The sequence below is a fragment of the Danio rerio genome, chromosome 24, assembly GCF_052040795.2.
Source record: "Danio rerio strain M-AB ecotype USA chromosome 24, GRCz13ab, whole genome shotgun sequence".
Classification (NCBI taxonomy): domain Eukaryota; kingdom Metazoa; phylum Chordata; class Actinopteri; order Cypriniformes; family Danionidae; genus Danio; species Danio rerio.
The window spans coordinates 3,013,342-3,035,201 of NC_141044.1; the positions used below are offsets into that span (position 1 = coordinate 3,013,342).

The 21,860-nt window shown below is 34.1% G+C and overlaps 2 protein-coding genes across 10 annotated transcripts in view; one reads left to right on the plus strand and one right to left on the minus strand.

Annotated features, from left to right (window-relative positions):
- The window catches only part of si:ch211-152c8.2, a 131,914-nt gene that overhangs the window by 51,704 nt on the left and 58,350 nt on the right, over positions 1-21,860 (plus strand). The window contains exon 15 of one of the 8 annotated variants that reach the window (XM_087309041.1): positions 10,770-12,893. The exons of 6 other annotated variants lie outside the window; for them this stretch is intronic. The gene's annotated coding sequence lies outside the window, so the exon portion shown is untranslated. Of the gene's footprint in view, positions 1-9,356; positions 10,248-10,769; positions 12,894-21,860 lie in introns of those variants that run through there. One more of the 8 variants, XM_087309043.1, reaches the window with a different exon arrangement.
- dipk1c (divergent protein kinase domain 1C) overlaps positions 1-21,860 on the minus strand; it is a 28,357-nt gene that overhangs the window by 4,663 nt on the left and 1,834 nt on the right. For both annotated transcript variants that reach the window (XR_015524313.1, NM_212751.3), the window contains 2 exon segments: positions 4,069-4,779; positions 1,370-1,534 (listed from right to left, as the gene is read on the minus strand). Coding sequence is in view for 1 of the 2 variants with exons in the window: in NM_212751.3 (NP_997916.3) it covers positions 1,370-1,534; positions 4,069-4,779 (876 nt within the window). In the remaining variant the exon portion in view is untranslated.

The window sequence follows — 21,860 nt, forward strand, 5'->3', positions numbered from 1 at the left end:
TAATGTTTTTCACTTTTAAAAGTTCTTGGAAGAAAGATCAAGTTACTATAATGGAATTCAAAAGCACAGATAAATGGGGAAAAATGAAAAAATACAAACGTAAATCACAAAAATATGGAAAACTGCTAATTTGCAGGGTTTATTTTAACCGTGAAGTGCAGGTCAGAAACCACGCAGTTTGAAAGTTCTTAAATTTTTAACACAGTTTAAAATTGTTTAGAAACAAAATAAAGACAATTTAATTAAATTCAGCTTTATTTGTATAGCGCTTTTACAGTGTAGATTGTGTCAAAGCAGCTTCACATAAATGGCCATAGTAATTGGAACAGGGTAGTTCAGTTTTTAGTGTTTAAGTTCAGTTTAGCTCAGTTCAGTGTGGTTTAAAATCATTACTGAGAGTCCAAACACTGAAGAGCAAATTCATGGGTAGCTCTACCGATCCCAAACCATGCAAGCTAAAGGCGACAGTGGAGAAGGAAAAAAAAACTTCAACGAGGCGAGTGAAGAAAAACAAAAACAAAAAATTATATGTATATTGTATCTATATACACTTTTCTAGAATATGCATTTACTACAATTTTCTTGATTAGGTGATTCTTTGTTTTTATGTATTTGTTTGTTTGTTTGTTTGTTTATTTGTTTTTTCAACTTAACTGCACTACTGATCAGTGGAAATTTAAAGTATGTGCATTTTTTTCTCATTACAGCTCATTTCTATATGTGGAAATTATTGAATTTGACAGGACAAGTTTTCACTCCTTAATCTTAGTATTAGTTTGTTTTTAGTTGTATCTGTTATAGTCAGTTCATCTAGTTTATTTCCCACTTAATATGGGATTTTATGCAAACAAGTTCTCAAAGGTGCAGTTTTAAAAATCAGAATTGATTTTTTTTTTTACATGGATTTATTGAATAAATGTGATGTACATATGTACTGTAGCCAGCCTCAAAAGTGTAGCGTTTGTATCCAAACTGATGAGGATCTGTTACTCATAGTCAGATGTGCTTCCTCTGTTCTGTATACCCTGTTAACCCTCATTGTGTTTTGGAGCAGTAATGATGGCGTTATCTGATTCCCTTCAGCGTTATCATCAACTATTAACATTCCGCACATTTTCCCTGGCAATGTTTACCGCTGAAGAATGATCGTCTCCTCCGGCTATTTTACCGGTATTCCTTTGTGACAGGTTTCCACAACACAGTCATTTTCTTTTCACTTTTTAAAGCAAGTCAGCACCCTGCCACATAGATGACGGCTAACCGCACACTTTTAGATTGTTGAACACTAAAATATATGTACTAGAATTGACTGAAATTATAAAAGCATTGCAGCGCACAATAGGGTTAAATCAACGAACGCCTCTCCCACCTGAAGGTTACTGTTTCTGCGTTTCGACCCACATCTGTTTTTCGTTTTGTCGCACTTCGAAATGCAGTCGAAGAAGTTGCAGTCGCTGTCGTTGGTGCAGTTCTGCTCAAGTATCTCTCTCATTTTGGGCTCGAAAAAAGCCATGTCCACATCTATCGCCACCACCTGATCGAAAACAAAACAGTTTAATACAAACAACAATAATTAAATAGAGTTTATGTTTAGACACTACTTAAAAAAGTGAGCAACCTAAATTAACCTTAGTGTATGTGTGTTTATTTGAGAGTGTATGGATGTTTCCCAGTACTGGGTTGCAGCTGGAAGCTGCATCTGCTGCGTAAACCATATGCTGGATAAGTTGGCAATTCATTCCGCTGTGGCGACCCCTGATTAATAAAGGGACTAAGCCAAAGGAAAATAAATGAATGAATAATTAATTTGACATAATTTTTTATTGAATTAATTTTTTAACTTAACAAAAATTAAATGTACTTTAAGCCATGTCATGACATAGCCTTTATAACTTTAAGCTTTATACTTTAAGCCATAAAATGGTTAATAAAACAAAAAAAGTAAAAAGTTTTAAATAAGTAAAAAAGTTTAAAGTTTTAATGGTTTGAAACAATATATTGTATAATGAATAATATATAGAGAAATAAGTCTGTAAAGTAACAGAAAATGTACTGACAGTTTATTACCAGGTTAATTACCATCGTAATTTACAACACCAAACCAGAAAATATACCACTTTAAACAATTAAAATGTCAATAAAGGTCACTTTTACAAACTTTTCTAAGTCAAAACTTGTTAAAGGAAAGATCAAGACCCCATAATGGAATTAAAAAAACATGAATAAATAATAATAATAATTTAAAAAATAAATAAATAATACAAATAATTTGTAAAAAATATGGGAAATGTATCATTTACTTGGTTTTTGTAGCATAATACATGACCAACCCAGACAAAATACAATGTCTACTACTAGAATGTCAATTAGAAAAATCACTTTTTTCAACTTTTTAACACTAAGATTGCATTATCTAATTTGAAAGTGAAAATAAACACCCATCAAATCATGATCTACAGGCAACTGCTAATTAATAGATACTTTTTTACAGCACTATTTATTTATTTAAATCAAGAAAAACGTATTGCTGACAACTGGGTGCTTAGTGATTTGAAGGATAGTTGCTAAGTAAACACTTTAAATGACTAATAAATATTTGCTAGCTAAATTAGGATCATTTCAAATGTCACAACATTTTATTTCCCGCTTTGTAAACTAGTGTTAAACATTTACTGGGCGTCTTCTGTACATCATGCTAAAAATGGTTTTGCTCAGAAAAAAATTAAACGGGACAAAAACAGTCAAGCCACAAATAATTCATACCCCTGGCAAATTCTGACCTAAAGTTACTTTTATTCAACCAGCATGTTTATTATTTTTGGGGACCAAAAATTACACTGGCTTCTCCTAAAATATAATGAGACAATATACAAGAGGCATCATTATAGAAAGACAATATTTCTCAGCTTTTATTTACATTTGAACAAATACATGAAGTCAGAATTTGCCAGGGCGGTGATTCATTTAAGGCTTGACTGTACGATGTATTAGAATGAAATTGTTTGCAATATTTGTAAATAAATGTTGCATACATGACATATTGTTTATACTCAACGTAAATGTGAAATTCAAATATGATTTTGTATGTCAAATATGTTACTAATATACAATTCTATTTATCAGATTTCTGTATGGAGTTTAGAAGAGAAATGTGGATTGTCTATTGATTTAAACTACTAGAGATCTTAACAAAACATCATTTTACCGAGCAAACCAAGCAGGTTAAGATAAAACAGAGAGAATTTCTGCAAGCAAATATTTATTATAACAACAAAAAGACCCAGCATTTGGGATCTGACATGAAGATGATCACCTTGGAAGGGTTTATTTTGTCTTAGTGACAAATAAACAAGTTAACAAAGAAATCAGATGGACATTTTGTGAGCTATAGACAGGGCCAGACCGGATATGTGGACATTTTTTGATATTTCTGCTGACAATTTTGTAAAAAGTGATTTTGGGAGTATCAAAATTGAATATATGAAATATTTTTTTTTTTTGCATTTTTTACTTTTATTTAATGTTTATAATGCAAATCCAATTAGATCCACTAATGTGGTAAACAAAGCAAGTCTCTCATATAATATATCTAGTGACAGAAAGAAAAAATACTTTACAAATTGTATTGTAAGTAAATCATATGAACATTTTAATATCAGTCATTAATATTAATGAAATTTATAAAAAGTGAATAAATATGAATTTACACACATTTACATTTAAGTGAATAAATGATGGCCATGCAGAATGAATGAAAACCTGCAGATTTCTGCATGCACAGATTCCATGTGGGCCTTAAGAGAATTTTTTTTTAAATTTGTTTGTAAACTACTGATGGCATTTCTTTTAAATTTAAAATAGTATTTTTTGTAATTTAGTGCTTCCTTCTTTCTTTCCTTTTTCTTTAATTAATTTATTATTATTTATTTTTATTATTATTATTTATTATTATTATTATCATCATCATTACTATTATTATTATTATTTCTTTAAGCTTGCAAATAAACCTGCATTACACCATTATAGTTGAGAAAACCCTTATAATTTTTTTAACATTAGAAGACTTACCGTCAGATCCTTCCGGATGGCAAAGTTCTCTGGTTTGATATCACAGAGATGCAAACGGTGTGAAAAATCATTCTCAAAATGCTCCACCATCTCCAAAAAGCTCAAAGCCACTCGAGGCACCATTTCTTTCACCGAGAACGTGCTCGGCGAAGGACTCAATGTTAGCTCGTCCAAAGAGAAGATATGCTGATCCCACGCATGTCCCGCCGCCAAATACTCCACAGCATAGAAGTGTCCGCAGGAGCCCAAAATCTTGGCAACATGGTTTGTTAAATCCTGCAGGACCCTGAGGAAGGTGTACTCCTCCTGCTGAAGCAGAGCCCATAGCGAGGCCAGCTCCGCCCGCGAGTACATCCGCTCGCTCTCCTTCAGCCGCTGACCCCACAAACGTGGTAAAGTCAAATTATTTCCCGTCTCCAGACCCAGAGAGTTTTTGATCTCCAGAGTGGCATAAAAAACCACATCCAGAGGCGAGAGTTCATCCTCACCACCACCGGCTCCTCCGTCTGGGTAGTCCAGCAGAGAAAGAGCTTCGTAGGAGGAGAAGTTCTCAAGCTTTGACTTCAGGACCACTGGTAGGCCACGCCAGCTGGCCGCCATCACTTTCTTGCCGTTCTCATAATAGAGGCAGCGTTTGTACTCCACTTGACCCGACACGCAGAGGTCATCGCAGAGATCGCCAGTCAGAACTCCTTGATGATACTCGTCGCACTGAAAATACAGACACACAATCAGCTTACGATCTGGATTTCCACACACAGTTGAAGTCATAATTATTCACCCTCGTGTGAATTCTTTTTCAAATATTTCCCCTTTTCACACTTTTCACAGTATTTGCTATAATTGTTTTTTTTTTCTGGAGAAAGTCTTATTTGTTTTATTTTGGCTAGAATAAAAGCAGTTTAACATTTTTAATTTAAAAAAAAAACTATTTTAAGGTCAATCGCACTGGGGTGCGTTTCCGAAAAACCATTGTTAGCAACGAAGGTCACAAGTTCTGTCGTTACGAACATAGTTCCTTGATTTGGCATTTCCCAAATCCATCACTCCAACGAACATTCGCAAACTATGTCACAAAATTGTATGCGTACAACTAAACCTCTGCAGCTGTAATTAGAAATCTAGTTCCTGGCTGTGTTTTATTCCCAATTATCCCCCCTATGCCCTTTTCATTTTGAACATTCTAACATTTACAGTTGGAATGATAAAAAAAGAAAGCAATAAAGTTAATTCTCTTAGGTGTAATTTACTTCTATCTATTTTTACAGTTCAGTTTTAGCGATCTTCATGTGTAGAATTGCGCTTTCTTCCCAGTGCACTTTTTTGAGTGTTTACTTGAGTGCTCAGTCATTTTGAACACAGCCGTGGCTCATGACGAAACCCGTAGGTGACCTGTTATTTAAAATCAGAATTTGTTACGTTTCTAAAGCTTGTGAAAAAACAAAAAAAAAAAAAAACATAGCATACGTTAATGCTTTTATTTTATAACAGGCTAATTATTAAGTATCTGTATTGTATATGACATGGGCCTGTGGGTTAGAACATTTCTGCAGTGGTTTGAATTTGTTAAATTGAAAAGTAGACTTTAAAAAAACTCAAAAATAAATAAACAATATCTTGCTTAATAATCATCATCATCATTATTAATATTATCTATATTATTATTAAAGTAAGATTTCTTTTCATTTCCTAATAAATATTAAGAATAAAATTTCATTTCTCAATAATTAGCCTCATAATTTTTTTATTTATGTGATTTATATATGATATTAAAATATGTGTTAGCTTTTGTAAGTGATTTTATATTTTAGAATAGAATATGTAATGTTCTCAATAATATTTGTAAAGGAAACACAGACCCTATGTGTGTCATTTACACATATTTCAATTAATATGGAAAGCGAGTGCATGTTTTTACCAGAACTAACATTGGATTTTATTTTAAACGCTTGTGTGTGTGTGTGTGTGTGTGTGTGTGTGTGTGTGTGTGTGTGTGTGTGTGTGTGTGTGTGTGTGTGTGTGTGTGTGTGTGTAAAACAATATAATTTGCACAAATAAATTATGGGGTTCCTCTCTAAAGAGGTTGTTACTCTGCCCCGTTTAGAGCATCATTATGGGCGTTTTGCATTATAACTAACGTGGTTTAAACGATGGATCTGCGACAAAGAAACTACAGGTTTTGGAAAACACTTGTCACTGCATCGTTCTTTTCACCAAACGATGCATTGTACTATGATAGTTCAGCCAGGAGTTAGGTCGTTGTTTTGGAAACACACCCCTAGTCGATTAGTACAGAAAAAAACACTGTTATACATTGACTCAGTACTAATTACTGTAACTGTAACCTAATTAATCTTTCCGTTAAACAGAAACTGGTAACAAAAATATACAAGGTGGCTAATAATTCTGACCCCCTCTGTATTCCCTAATGCACACATTTCTAGCATGTAAGTCATGTTATGCATCCTTTCAAACTAATTTCAATGGCATTCAATCTCTTTTTGATCAATGAATCTTAATTCTCATCTTATATTTATTGAATATGTGGCTTTGTTGAGATACTACCAATTCCACCTGTCAGTATATTTAACCAGCATGCATGGATTTCTTACATTTAATCTTGTGAAACAGAGCTGTTAAAACAGATCTGCTTTTGCTCCTGCATTTTTCCTCTCTGAACCTCTCATGAAAAATGAGCTAATTACTGGTTGTTTCTGCAGTCGGCACATATATATGTCAGTTCAGGGGCTTCAGTTGATTTGTGTTTCACTGAGATTAAACTGCAAATCCTCCTCTGTCCCCTACCAGAGTAAACAGCTGTTATACACGTTCAGTCCTGCTATTATATGTGGTGGCTTTAGCATTTTACTAATATATTTTCTTATCATTATTATCAAAACAGTGGTCGGCTTGTGTCCTAAAATATGTCCCGTGTTCAACCTTTTACTGGTACACTATAAAATGTAAGTTCATGCATTTGTGTAATTAAACTTGCTCGATTAAAATGGCAATGATAACACAAGATTATTACAATGTCTGAGAACAATGTGAGGAGTACAGCTGTGCATGAGTTACTAAACAAGCCAGTAACTGATGTTTTGACTTTTCATTGATTATAGACCATGAGGCTGAATAACTAGAAAAGTGACATAATTTACTAGAAATGTTGAGAAGTTTGATTTGATGATGTAGTGTTGGATTAAAAGTGGTGAAGGCTCATTGGAGATATGTGCTCAGGGCTACATTTTTGAGAATCAAGAAATACGTACCCTGGACTATGTGTGCTTATTTTTAATAATATTCTTAATATTTTCAATCTCAAATATGTTTTCTCACACATGCCATTTCTCATAAATCCAATCGAGGCCCCTGTATACATTTCTGCTAATTTTAATGTCAAATGACAGTCGGCTTGTCGTCATGTATAATAGAATGTTTTCAAAAGCAAACTAGAAGAAAAAATCCATCACAATCACTTGCTTCTTCTGTTGTTTTATCTGGTTTCTTGAACTGTTCTTTGCTAAACTTGAACCCTCTGCTTTGCTCCATGTTTCAAGTCTGACAGCATTTGTGGTGAACTACCACACCAGAAAAGCCAACCATATGCATTTAAACAGTCAGCATGTAGCGGGAAGCATGAACTTTACACAAAAGATGCAGCTGTACGTTTACCGCTCTTCACCAAGTGCAAACACAGATACAAGGACACTGGAGCAATTTAAAGCTGTGAAGATCAGTCGAATCATCAGCAAATCGCTCATCTGTGTTTGCAATCTGTAAACATCAGCGAAGAGCGTTGACCTGATGACCTTCACTGCTAATTACAGTCATTTCTGTGTGACTCTGGCGATACTTACTGGTTTCTTCCCACTGCAGCCTCAATTTCATATATTTTTTTATAATTATTTTTGGGGGTTTTCACCTTTATTGATAGGAAAGTGGAGATATAGAGACAGGAAAGTGTGGGGAGCAGAGATGGGAGAAGGATCAGCAAAGGACCTCGAGACGGGAATCGAACTCGGGTCGCTGCGAGCACCTCGGTGCTATGTGTCGACGCACTAACCACTAGGCTATTGGCGCTGACCTCAATTTTATATTTAAAGAGGCAGCCACGTGAAATCAGTCTATAGTGAACAAAAACACTATATCCACTTCCGTTTCATGCTGAATCAAGTAAATAACTTAAATTTTTGTCAATAAAATGGGCCACATATTTAACTGCATTTAAACTGCATCTGTACTTGTATTAAATCCATATTATGCATACTTCTTGAAGCAGCTTTGTGATTTCAAATGTAATCTATCACAGGCCATGCTTAAAAAACCTAACTGCAACACAATTTACCAGCAACCCTGTGAGAGGCGGATCTTTGGTGATTTAAGTGTGTGTTTCCTCTGCATCAGTGAACACATTGAGCAATAATAACAACAGCAAGTACCAGTAATTACCTGAATTACTCCCAGTTGGTGGTTTTACCATGACAACACACTCTATTAAAGCACTGGGAATCTCCAAGGTTTGTTATCAGCTCGACTGGGACTAAACATAGAAAGAGCTTCATCCCCACAGACCCTCTCACGGGCCTCTCAGGGGTGTCTATGTGGGCCAGAGATGCATGTTGTGCTCTGTGGTCACTCTGAGGCTTTTGGTCTAGCCTGCTCTTTTTTTCTGTCCTGAAAGTGGCAGCCAGATTCCCCACATGTGTTTTAATTCCCAGGCTTTGCTACAGATGGAACAACAGCTCCCGTTTGCATGTAAACTATCCCACAGACATGAGCGTCTAAATTCCTAAATCCCACGTATGTTTGTGTGTTCAGTGTAGAAAGTAGACTCACTGTGTTTACAGATTTGATGAATGAATCTGTGTAGGAACACTCGGCGGTGAAAGTCGGCTTGGAGAAAGTGAATTGTATGGTGTAAATCATGGTTGTGTTTGTAATCTGGTGGTTGATTTGACAGAAACGCATGCATTTTTTTTCAGTACAGCCTAGATTAAGTGTACACTCTGGATTTGACTGTGGGTTTATTTTAGCACATTATCTTGGGAACATTTAATGTGAACTTTTTAAAATTAACTACACTCTAATTTGTGGATGTGTGTAAGCGTAACATTCTGTAGTGCATTTAGTTATTGCCCAGCAGGCACACAATGTCAGAAAACATTAATATTAGATTTAGGTTGTGATGTCAGGTGACCAAAATTCAGTGTCTGGTCAGCTTCTAAGGACAATGAAATATTGATGTCCAATAATGACGTCAAATGATGTTGATATTTGATTGATTTTAGGTTGTGTTGGAAACTGACCAAAATCCAACGTCGAGCCAACATCTTAAACCAACGTCATATTGACGTCAAATACTGACATTTATTCATCAGGTATGGCAACTAAAATCCAACATCTGATAGACATCATAGAGGTAACTTCCACACAACGTCAAGCTGTACTGTAACAACATTAGACGTTGATATTTGGTTGATTTTAGGTTGGACGTTGGACATTGACATCATTCGTCTCTGGGTCAATGTGTGTAAAGATTTTGAACATCTTCTCAGACTCTTTTAATACTTCCAAACCGTTTGCTTCAATTATAAATCTCCCATGTCTTGAGGTAGTTCATTATGATGTGATTTACCTCTTTACTTCTTGGTGTGATTTGATTGGTCAGGAATCACAGGACTGAATTTTCTAATACCAATAGACAAGGAAAAAAGTAGTGACTGCAGGTTAAAGATATACTCAAGGGAAAGTAAAAGTACATTTTAAAACTACTTAATAAATTACAATTTCTGAGAAAAAATACTAAATTACTGTAACTTGAGTATTTGCAATAAGTTACTTTACACCACTGGCAGTAAATTTTAGTTTATTGAGCTAATAGTGTTAGTTAATGGTTTGCTAATAGCTACAACTGTGCCTTAAAATAAAGTGACAATTTTTTAAGTTTCATCATATTGACTGACGGAATAATTACATTCAACACTTTAAAATAATTGTCCATAAGTGACCATTTATTTCAATTGGTCAAGGCTTAACTAGGTTAATTAGGCAAATCATTGTATAATGATGTTTTCTTTAGTAGGCAATCAGAAAACAAATATTGCTTAAGGAGGCTAATAACATTGATTTTAAAAGCAAATACTTTAAAAGTTTCCTTGCTCTGTTAAACATCAATTGGCAGATATTAAGAAAGAAAAAATTCACAGGAAGGCAAATAGTTTTGACTTTAACTGTATATATTCCATTTATATTTAGGCTTTAAACGCCACCCAGACTGACAGGCAGCTACAAAGTCGCTGCTAGTGTGAATGAGGCTTTAGTGCTCCAGACAAACCTCTGTCTGCAGCCTTTAACACACGTACAGGAACTGTTTGTACTTCAGGCATGACTGATGCTTCAATCTGTGTGAATTCTGGACAAGAGCTGTGCCGTTACTAAGCAAATGCACTTATATCTCTTGCCATGTGAAAAAAACATAAAACACTGATTCACTGAAGGATGGACCACCATATTGAGCTCTCTCTGTGAGCAGAATGTTATGCATAATGCTTTTTTACTCATGCCAGCAAGCAAACACAACTCAGCAGCGTTCAGTGAGGATATAAAAATAAGAGGCAAACTGTATTTTCTTTATGCTCATGAGCATGTAATGATTAAACATTAGACCCTGGAGAATAGCAGTCTATTTCTGTTGCCCACAGGCTGAATTGCCATCTGGCCGGAGCGCTGGTCAGTCTCGGCATGCCAAGAATGTCTGCATAGATTTCATCTTCTTCACCTTACAAGAAAATCACCACAAACCGTGATGAAACATGAGAACGGGGGTTTTATTGTGCTCTAATATACAACGTTTGCAACATGTATGCCAATATACATTCATAACGGAGCCCGAAAAGAGCCAGTCAAATTTTGAATTGTATCTATAGCATTACAGACTCATTTACGATGTTTGCTTCCGTTGCGTTTTTGGGTCATTAGACTCATTAAGAGTATTCAATTCACCTAGATTTTGAGTCTCATTCATTAATTTTCTTTTTCTTATAGAGGTAAAACAATTGGTCATTATACACTCAATCACAATGTTTGATCAAATTTAGCTTTGAGCCATTATAGACTCATTCAGAATTTTTGATTCAATTGTGTGACTCATTTAGAGTATTTGATTCACCTGGATTTTGAGTCAACATTCACTCTTTTAGAGATTCAATTTAACTGCATTTTTGATCATTATATACAAATCTGATTCAATTTTGTTTTGAGTCATAAATTTATTCAGAATGTTTGATTCAATTGTGTTTTGAATCATTTTAGACTCATTTATAGTATGTGATTTAAAAATATTTTGGATTTTTAGATCTCCTTTAGGACATTTGATTTACCTGAATTTTAAGTCAACAGATTCTTTAAGAGATTCCTTTTTAGAGGTTTTGGTCATTATTGACTCTTAAAATATTTGATTCAATTGTGTTTTAAATGTTTGTTTGACTAATTTAGAATGCATTCATTGAGTCATTTTCTTTTCGGCTTAGTCCCTTAATCAGGGGTCGCCACAAATGAACCGCCAACTTATCCAATATATTTTTTATGCAGCGGATGCTCTTCCAGCTGCAACCCATCACTGGGATCAGAATGTTTGCTTCAAATTAGTTTTGAGTCATTATAGACTCATTTATGATGTGTCACTCAATTTTGTTTTGAATCGTTGTAGACTCATATAGAATATTTGATTCAAATATGTTTTGCATTTTGGGGTCATGAGACTCATACTTGATTCACCTGGATTTTAAGTCAGCATAAACTCTTTTAGAGGTTCAGAGTAATATGAGTTTTTGGTTATTATAGGCTAATTTTAAATGTTTGATTCAGATTTGTTTTAATCATTATAGACTCATTCAGAATGTTTGATTCAATTGGGTTTTGAATCATTGTATACTCATTAAAAATGATTCAAAAATAAATTATCATAATTCATTTAGAATGTTAGATTCAGTAGCATTGTCTGCTCTTGCTAACTTGTTTAGAACATTTAGTTTTTCAAGTGTTTTGAGTCATCTAGAATATTTAATTCATCTGCATTTTGGGTCATTAGACTCAGGAGTTGTTGAGCACTTATTTAGAATGTTTGTTTTAATAGTTTTGAAACATTATAGACTTTAAGAATAATTAATTTAATAATATTTTGAATTATAAATGCATTTAACCATTGAATAAATCATATTTTGCATTATTATAGACTAATTTATTATGTCAGATTCAATTGCTTTCACAATTGATTTAGAACATTCAGTTGTAATGCATTTCGAGTCATTTAGAACATATAATTCAACTCAGTTTTGACTCATGATAGACTCGTTCAGAATGTTCAACATTTTGAGTCATCATAGACTCATTTAGAAGATTCAGTGGATCTGCAGGTTGACTCATCTGTCCCTTGATTACTGTATTGTCCTTTTAAAATACAGAATGATTAATGTTAATACCATTTTGAGTCATTATTAACTCATTAAAAATGAGTTTCTAGCCGATAGATTCATAAAGAACGTTTTATTTGAATGCATTTTAAATAATTTTAGACTCAATTAAATTGTATTTTGTCATTAAAGACTCATTTAGAATGTTTGATTCAACATTAGTTTGAATCATTATAAACTCATTTAGGATGTTTGATTCAACAAGATTTTTCCATTTTATAGACTCATTTAGAGCGCTAGATGTTTTAGCCATTTAAAACTCTTTTATCAGAACCAATTTTTATGTTTAATGTAAAAGTGTTTAGTCAGTTGTTTGGATCTGCATATTAATTTCCTTCAATAAATTTCCAGCCTTTGTGAGTATTTTTTTTTAAAACATAAAGCATACCAGTAGTAACAATACTACTTGATATGATTAAATAAGTAACAATATGTAATAAAACAAAACTATGTTGTGCTGAGATCCAAACAATCGATCTGTGTTTGGACAACCTGAAGGAATCAAGTTAACTCATTACGTTTTACAGATTTAGGTGAATTGAACATAAAGTGATTGTGTTGTTTCAGCTTATTTTAAATAAGTAGCATACAGCAAACGTCATTTTTGATTATGAAAGGAAATTTATATTTTCAAGCTTAGTCTTTTAGGCAACCCAGTCGCATTCTCAAAATGCACCTCTAATTACATTTCTAGAGACCGTTGAATACATCCTAGGAGCTGTACGTTTTTTTTGGCAGTTTTTGTTTTCGCGAATCCACCAAAGGGGCGCTGTGTATGCTTTTTCAGATCTCAGATTTCTCTCGCAAGTGCTGTTCTCTCGCGAGTGCTATTCTCCCGTAAATCCACCACTGTCGATTGACTGTTTGACTGTCAGAATGACTGACTGACACACACTTCCCCTTTCCTAAACCCCATCAACAGCACAGGTTGACCTGCCTACCCACTTCTCTAAACCCTACAGACAAATTTAAAAAGCAGTGCAGAAAAAGAAAAGCCCTCGTGTGATTTTTATCACATTTTACCACATTCTCACAGTTATTTACTTGTTTATTTAATTTTTCGGCTTCTGTTTTTGTCTTACCCGCTTTTTGAAACTCTTCTTCATTGGACTCAAAACCTGTTGTCAAGGTCAACCCCAAGTCCACTGACGTACATGGCAAGCTAACTGGACAAACTGGTAACAGCTATCTATATGAAGGTAAGCGGTCAGCTGGTAAGCGTGAAAAGTAACGTTGTCATACCGCCCCAAAGCACTCATTTCAAAAGTGAAATGCAGCCATACGTACCTCTGGCTATATAATTCACAATCTCCTGAAATAGGGCTACGTTTTCAGAATGAGCCTATGTTGCTTTTAGGCCATTGCATATAGTGTAAATATATTAATATTCATCTGAAGTGGTTTTAATTAACGAGTACTTCATCAGTTTCAATGATTTGACACAATCTACATTATGTATAGACATCCATAACCAAACACGCAACTGTATCTTTTAAAAATATTAAAATGATAAAATGATTACAAGGTTTTAAACCTTCTACAAAACAGTGGTCTTTGCATGAAAGTTGATCAAATCGATGAGACATGCAGACGACCATCTGTGCTTAACCTTCCCATTAGATCATAAGAAAAGAATGAAAGTGAATAGGAGCCTGCAGCAGGGAAACACTACAGAACAGGTACATTTCACAAGCTCAAGCCAACAAGTCTCTTCTACATAGGCTGCTAGGCTGGCTGCACAGGTGACAGATGGTGCCGCTGATTAAAAAAGGTCTTGTGTGGTTCAAAGAATAATTGCCCAAAGGTTCTCAACCGCATGCTGCCAGAAACTATAAACAGTTTATTGTGTAAATGTGAACCACTCTGAGTTGTTTATTGCAGTGTAGAACCCTTTAGAAATGCTAACCGTTTGGCAGATTATCAGAATTTTTTTACTATTCATCAGCTGGGAAAAGGCTTCAGTGTTTTAGAGGTCGTGTTATCATAACTGAAACCTCCATCAATTATTTTCTTTTCTTTAAAGGGATCTAAGATCTGAAATCCAATCTGAGTTAAAGGAGACCTATTATGCCTGATTTGAGAAATGTAAAATAAGTCTCTGATATCCCCAGAGTGTGTATGTGTAGTTTCAGCTTAAAATAACAACAAATGTATATTTTTTTAAACTCTTTGAAACTGCCTCTTATAGGCTTTGATCCTAACTGTGCCGTTTAGGTAACTGTCGCCTTAAATTTAAATGAGATTGTGCTCTTTTCAAAAGAGGGTGAAGCTATAAATACCTTTGTGTCAGCATAGTGGTAGATTCAAACCAAGACTGATGTTGTCTCTGTGAAAAACTAACAACGTCAAAAGAAGTGGCTTGGAAGAAGGTATATGGAGACTCCAGTGTTCATGTGTGTATCTTAAAAATACACATTTATAATCCTCTCAATTGCTGACATTATTTTCAGCAGGTCAACACTCAAAAGGCAGACCGCTGCTTCTCACTCAGGGCTGTCTATGATAATGAGGAAGAGATTGTCAATAATTGACGGGGCTTTCCACCTTTGATGACACAAGAAAGGGAGAATTTGTCAATTAACGTGTTTCACCAGACTGTTTTCATCAAGTGTGATTATTTAAAAAAATAATAATACATTTTTATTATTATGAGCTTTTTATATTCACACACTGTTGCTTCAAAAATGTGTTTAAAAAACCTACAAAAGTGATTTTGCATAACAGGTCCCCTTTAAATTTCCAATCATCACACTTGTAAATAAACTGGTATTTGTGCGTTACGTAAGTGTATCCTGATGTGTGGTCATAAGAGTGAGTGAAAAATCTTTGACAACTTATGGAAAGATTTGATTCAAAAGCTTTTCCAAACAAACATCTACTATGACTCATGAGAACCATCCTACACTTTTGAACTTTTGTAAAACAATTCAGAGGAAAATTAGTCACAGAGCGCTAGATAAACAAATCAGGAGTCAAAGGAGTGTATTATCCTCATTTTGAAGTCACTTTGATTCAAAGCATTGCTAAATTGTTAATTGTACACAAAAATATTGGCATCCTGTAGCTGTCAAATTACTGAAATCATTCAGTGTTGTGTTATCGAATTGTAATGCGCTCAAAACTTGCCGGAACTACTTCTGCTGTCCGTTTATCCAGCCTGATGAGGAAATTTAACTACTTTACATTTTGTCAGTTTAGCAGCTATTTCGTATGAATTCAATTTGTACGAGGTCAGTCATCAAACCCCATGCCTAAACTCAACCCTCATTGGGAGATGAGAAAATTGCACCTTATTGTACAACTGAGATCATACAGATTCATAAAAATTAGCCTCTAAATCAAAAAAATTCAAACTACTGCGAGATAGCGTTGGTTCATCTGAAAATAATGGCCAATCAGCCAGTCAGAATCAAGCATTTGATAGCACCGCAGTTTAAATGCTTGCAATGTGATCCTTTGAATATTTTATTATGTTATCAAATAATTTGTGCTATTATTTTATAAAGAAAGCTTATTTTACATTGAATATTAGTTTTTGCCTTCAATAATTCATGGTAAAGGTGATAGACCCTCTTGAAAAAGAGTCTAGAGGTTCTCAAGTGGTTTTACTTGTAAAAGTAAAAGTTTTAAATAAAAAAAATTAATTAAATGTTTTATTATCATTATTTTATGTTTAGAATGAATGAGCAATATATTCATACATGCAGCTGCATTGCACTCACAGTTTTTTTTTTTTTACATTTTTACTGACCCTCTTTTGTCTTTGCATATACTGAGAGGTTATTAATAAAAATACTCACCGTAAAAAAATATCTGTTAATTTACAGTTAACATGCGGGATGCTCGTAACACTAGACAGTATACAATGCTGCCTTGTCATTAAAATGTAATTTGGCTGTGATTGTTAGTCAATTGCGTGCAAATAAGATGCTTTGAAACCTAGATGTTTGTTTTAGAACTCTCGTTTGCCCAGTTAGCACGGTTCGTTTAACATATGTGAATCCCGCAATGGCGTTCGGATTCACACCAAATCACTCGTTCTACGATCGCCTGAATGAGGAAGTCTCAGCTCAATTGCGACAAACTCTGGAGCAGATTGATTGTAGTGAGAAAGCAAATTGATCCAACAATCTAATGAACCAGGCTATATTACATCCTCTCAGAAATAAAGGTACGCGAGTTGTCGTTGGGGTGGTACCTTTTTAAAAGATACACATTTGTACTTGAAGGGTCCATATTGGTACCTCAAAATTGTATGTTAGTAACTAAAAATTTTAAGAGGACCACTTTTGTTTTGTTTTTTGCATATTAATATGTACCCTTCAGGTATTATTATGGACCTTTTAGGTACAAATTTGTACTTTTCGAAAAGGTACCACCCCAGTGACAGATCATGTATCTTTATTTCTGAAAGTGCAGTGTGATATGGTTGTGTAATTTACATTTGTACAGCAATATGAAGAGAGAATTATGAGTAGGATGGGATGTCATCTCTACCGGTAAATGTGCATTTCATGTCCAATACGAAAGTGAAAGTATGCTGAAATAGAGTGCTGTTTATCCAAAAATTGGCCGAAATTACCATCTGACCATTTTTCCATATTTTAATCTTATGATATTTTGCATTAGGCATATTATTTTGTTCATTTCTGCACTGACCTTCGAAAGAAAGATCAGCATTGATGCCTCATGATCAAACGCTTCATCAGTTATTTCTCTCTATAGTTTAAGCCTGTAATGCATAATTATTTGTATTTTTTCGAATTTAGTTGCATAACAATTGTCATTTTTTAATTGTCCGTTGTATTTAAAGAAAGGTTATGCTGAATAAGTGTATGTATACATTTTATCTTTGGCTTTTGACACATTATTTAAAATATGTGGCTAAGAAATAGATATCAACTTTCTTTTTTTGGTGGGGCCAGTGGAAATTTTGCCAGGGCAGGGCAAGTAGACAAAATCCTTAGCGTTGAACCCTGTCAATTATTAATATTGTGCATTATGGGCGTTTGATCTCTGCTTTGTCAAGGTCCCATAGTGCAATTTAAAAGCATAAATAAATGGAGGAAAATAAAAGAATATAAACATTATTTACAAAATATGGAAAACTGCTAATTTACAAATATTTTTACTGTTAAATTTCATAATACATATTTAAAATGAAAATAATCAATTATAAAACAGATGCTGCAAAATTATTTCCCTGTCTAAAACTTTAAAACCGCGAGCTGCTGAATCTGAACCAAACTCTTTCTCACTAAAACATCCCTGGGAATTTCAAATTGACTCCAACCCAACAATTACAGCAGCCGGTCTGTTATTTTCACTTGATCCTCTCTGCCAAAAATCATTGCCAATATGACTGATACCTCACAGTTATATCTCCACCCAGTCATCATCTGCACAATACTGGCACACCGCAGCATTCCTCAGTCTCGCAGCTGTTGAATTCACTGTAATATTTACGCTAGCTAGCCCAAATATTAAGAATTAGAGAACTCATGTCATGATCTCAGATATTACAGGAGCAAAAAATGTCACTCGCTCAGTAGATTTTCACATTCATTCAGAAGTTCAGAAGATCGCATAATTTCATTCATATTGTATTTAAATATATATAAAAAAACGTATTGTTTCATTTTTATATAAATATATCAGTAACACTTTACTTGAAGGGGTGTTCATAAGAGATTCATGAGATTTTAGAGATTTTTTTTAGAGATTTATCGATGCTTAAGACAGCTGTTATTAAGTGTCATTTGCTCAGTTATGTCATTTCATATGCAAAGATGACACTGTTTGTTATGACAGCTTGACATAAACAAATACATCACATCTAGTCTTTATCTTTGTCAAGACAATTTGACATTACCAAGACAACAAAACCTGTCTTAAATCTGTCATAATCACGATTGTCATTAATAAATTTATTATTCATTTTAAAGGATTAAAAATATGCGCTTGTTATAAATATATGCCTGACAGAACTTTTAGTAGATAGACTAGAGTTACATTAAATGACATTTTAATAGGCATCTTCTGCAAACCATTTTAACAATTTACACATTGCGGCAGTTAATTTTTATTCAGATTTTTTTTTCATTTGTTTTCATTTTGTACATTGTAATGTATAAAAAATAAGCTAGAAAAGCTCTACCGCAGTTTGTACAGTCCATATTCGAAAGGTTTTGGTTTGTTTTTATAACATGCAGCTAGGGTTGTAACAATATACCGGTATGACGGTTTACCACGATTTGAACGTGCACGATTATCATACCATGAACAATTGCATATCAACGGTTTTAACCCTTAAAGACCGAGACAGCCGCCCGCGGCTAAAAATAAGTATTGCTCTTAAATGTTTAATAACTTTTGATCCGCTGATCCGATTCATACAATTCAAAGATTGGCATAAAGAAGAGAATATCAGCTTTCCAGTGCTGTATCACATAACATTCGCGGACTTTCAGAGGCTCCGGAATCAGTGTGGTTACGTCATCAACATTTGACAACGCTGATTTGACAAAGAAACGCTCGCCACTGTGTCTCCGGACAAACCAGACATGATACATTGATGCATTGTCCCTCCTTCATGCCCAGATTGGTTCAAACTCGCTATATCACAACCAATAAGCATAGGTTTAGCTTTTGTTGGTGGACCAAGCTTTTTGAACAACATGGAATGAGAGATAGGCATACATTTATGCGCGGCTAAATAAAACGCAAAAAAAAAAAGTTTTGCATGAAATAATTCTCATACTAAGTACTTTTGCATGCACAGCAGCACAGAAACATGACAAAACAGTGACACAGCAAAGACGAACTGCTGCTCTTGCTGTTTTCAACAGACGCAAATGAAGATGCAGCTGTTTGTCTGCATTGCAGACAACCATATCCAAATCCATATCCACAGACAACCATATCCATGCTGGCACATAAAACCTAAGGATGTTTCATATTGAATCTAGTTTCGTTATGTAGCTATTTATAGTATAGTAAATATTTATATCTATTTTTAACTGAGGATTTGCACCATGTTTATTTGGACTTTATTTGGACTTTGACACATTATTTATTATTTTCTTATTTTTTTATTTGTTCATTGTAAGTGGTGTTGTTTATAGTAACTAAAAATATATTATTTGGAAAAAGTCAAATTTGCTTCACTGTTCTATTATTTTGTAACATTTGTAACATACCGTATACCGCGAAACCGTCAAACCGTGGTATTGTTTTAGACGATTATCATACCGTGAAAAATTCATACCGTTACAACCCTACATGCAGCATACAGTAATTGCCATTACATTTTTATTCCTGAAAAAATGGTGTTTTATTTTAATTTAACATTACCAAGACAACAAAACTTGTCATAAACATAAATGTCATAATAATTGTGTCATAAATATTTTTCTTATCACATTTTCAGTAGAACAAACTGTATTTGTCATTAAAAGTGTCATTACTCTGTCAAATCATTTTTAACAGCGTCATTAATATTTAACATTTTAATGACAAATTCAGCTTTTACCACTGTTGTTGAGGTAAAATATATATATATATATATATTAATGATGTTGTTATAAAATTCATGACATATTTATAAATGCCAATAAGGTCTACACCACAGGTGTCCAATCCAGTTCCAGGAGGGCCACAGCTCTGCACAGTTTAGTTTCAACCCTGCTGCACCACACTTACTGTAGCTATAGTTTTCAAAGAAGCCTGAAGCAGTCAATTACTTTGATCAGGCGAGTTTAAATTAGGGTTGAAACTAAACTGTGCAAAGTTGTGGCCCTCCAGGAACTAGAATTGACACCTTTCCAGTATCAATATCAGAATGAGTGCATCTGCAATAGTCACATGACACACAATGTTGAGTCTCTGTTATAGTTGACCAGGAGCCATAGAACGCATCTGATTTGTGAACCTATAATAGGGGGATAGTTTATTATTTGCATGTGCTTTAAGGCCTTTGATTGAGCATTTTAAGAGAGTTTGAGTAAAAAAAATTTATTTTTTCATTTATAATTTTCGTCTTGTTTCTAGTCCAAATATATTCATCTCAAAGCAAAAGTCAGATTATTGTAATTAGCCCATTTCCAGATAATTAAGCTTGTTTTAAGGAAACACGAGACAATATTTTTTTTTTTGCACTGTGATTATTAAGTTTCTGTTCCTGAATACCTAAAACAGCGCTATTTAAACCATCTTGTGAAACTGTATTCATATCGCAATATTTATTGCAGAAAGATACAATATCGTAATATTATATTATTTTCCGATATCGTGCAGCCTTAATGGCAATCATGTTTATGACAGATTTTTGAAGTTTTACTGTTTTGGTAATGTCAAATTGTCATGTCAAAAACAAAAACAGGTTGTGATGTATTTGTTTATATCAAGTTGTCATAACAAACAGTGTCATCTTTGCATTTAAAAACGTCATAACTGAGCAAGTGACACTTGTTATGAGCACGCATAAAATCTCATTCATATTCATTATCTTTTATCATGATTATAAAGGTTTCATGACATCTTATGAACATCCTTTCATGTAAAGTGTTACCAATATATCTTAAGATGTATCATTATTTTGCTCACATTTTGATATTTTAGTTATATAAATGTTATTCGGAGCATTGTAGAAATAGTTGAATAATATTATAATAATATATGTATAAATATTCACTTTTTCAGGGAAATGCATTGCTGTAAATCTGCTCATGCCAACACGTTTGGCTTCAGTAATGACAGTTTGCGTGCAAAAACTTGTCAACTAATTGATGCTAGTAATCATTTCCCAATCCCTATTTCAAGGCCACCAGGATTTTGCGGTTCCCAATGTGGCAACAAACAAAATGTTCTTTCAGCGCTCACTTGACATCACGTAATCCAGTGGCTCAAAAGAGCTTTAGGTTTCCCCCGAGGAACAAAGCTTAAGCCTTTAATGGAGGCCCGTTTCTGCTGGTACCCACGATTCAACGCTTGACTGATTAATCCTATGAAATGCTTTGTGTATCACTCGGTGGAAAATTCACCAAAATCCCCAGAGGTACCGCATATCATGACAACTGATCCACTGACAGACAGCTGTACTTATCTTTACTAAAATTCTACCATCTAACACTGTCTATTCAATTATCTACTGAAAAACACTAACAGTAAGACCACATATGTACAGACATGGACAAAACTGTTGGTATGCCCTTCAATTTAGTCCAGGCCAGATTCATTAGTTTAGTCATTACTTTTTATTGCTTCTGTTGAACCACAGTCTGAAAGCAATATCAGATTCTCGTTAGTTTATTTTCAGACATT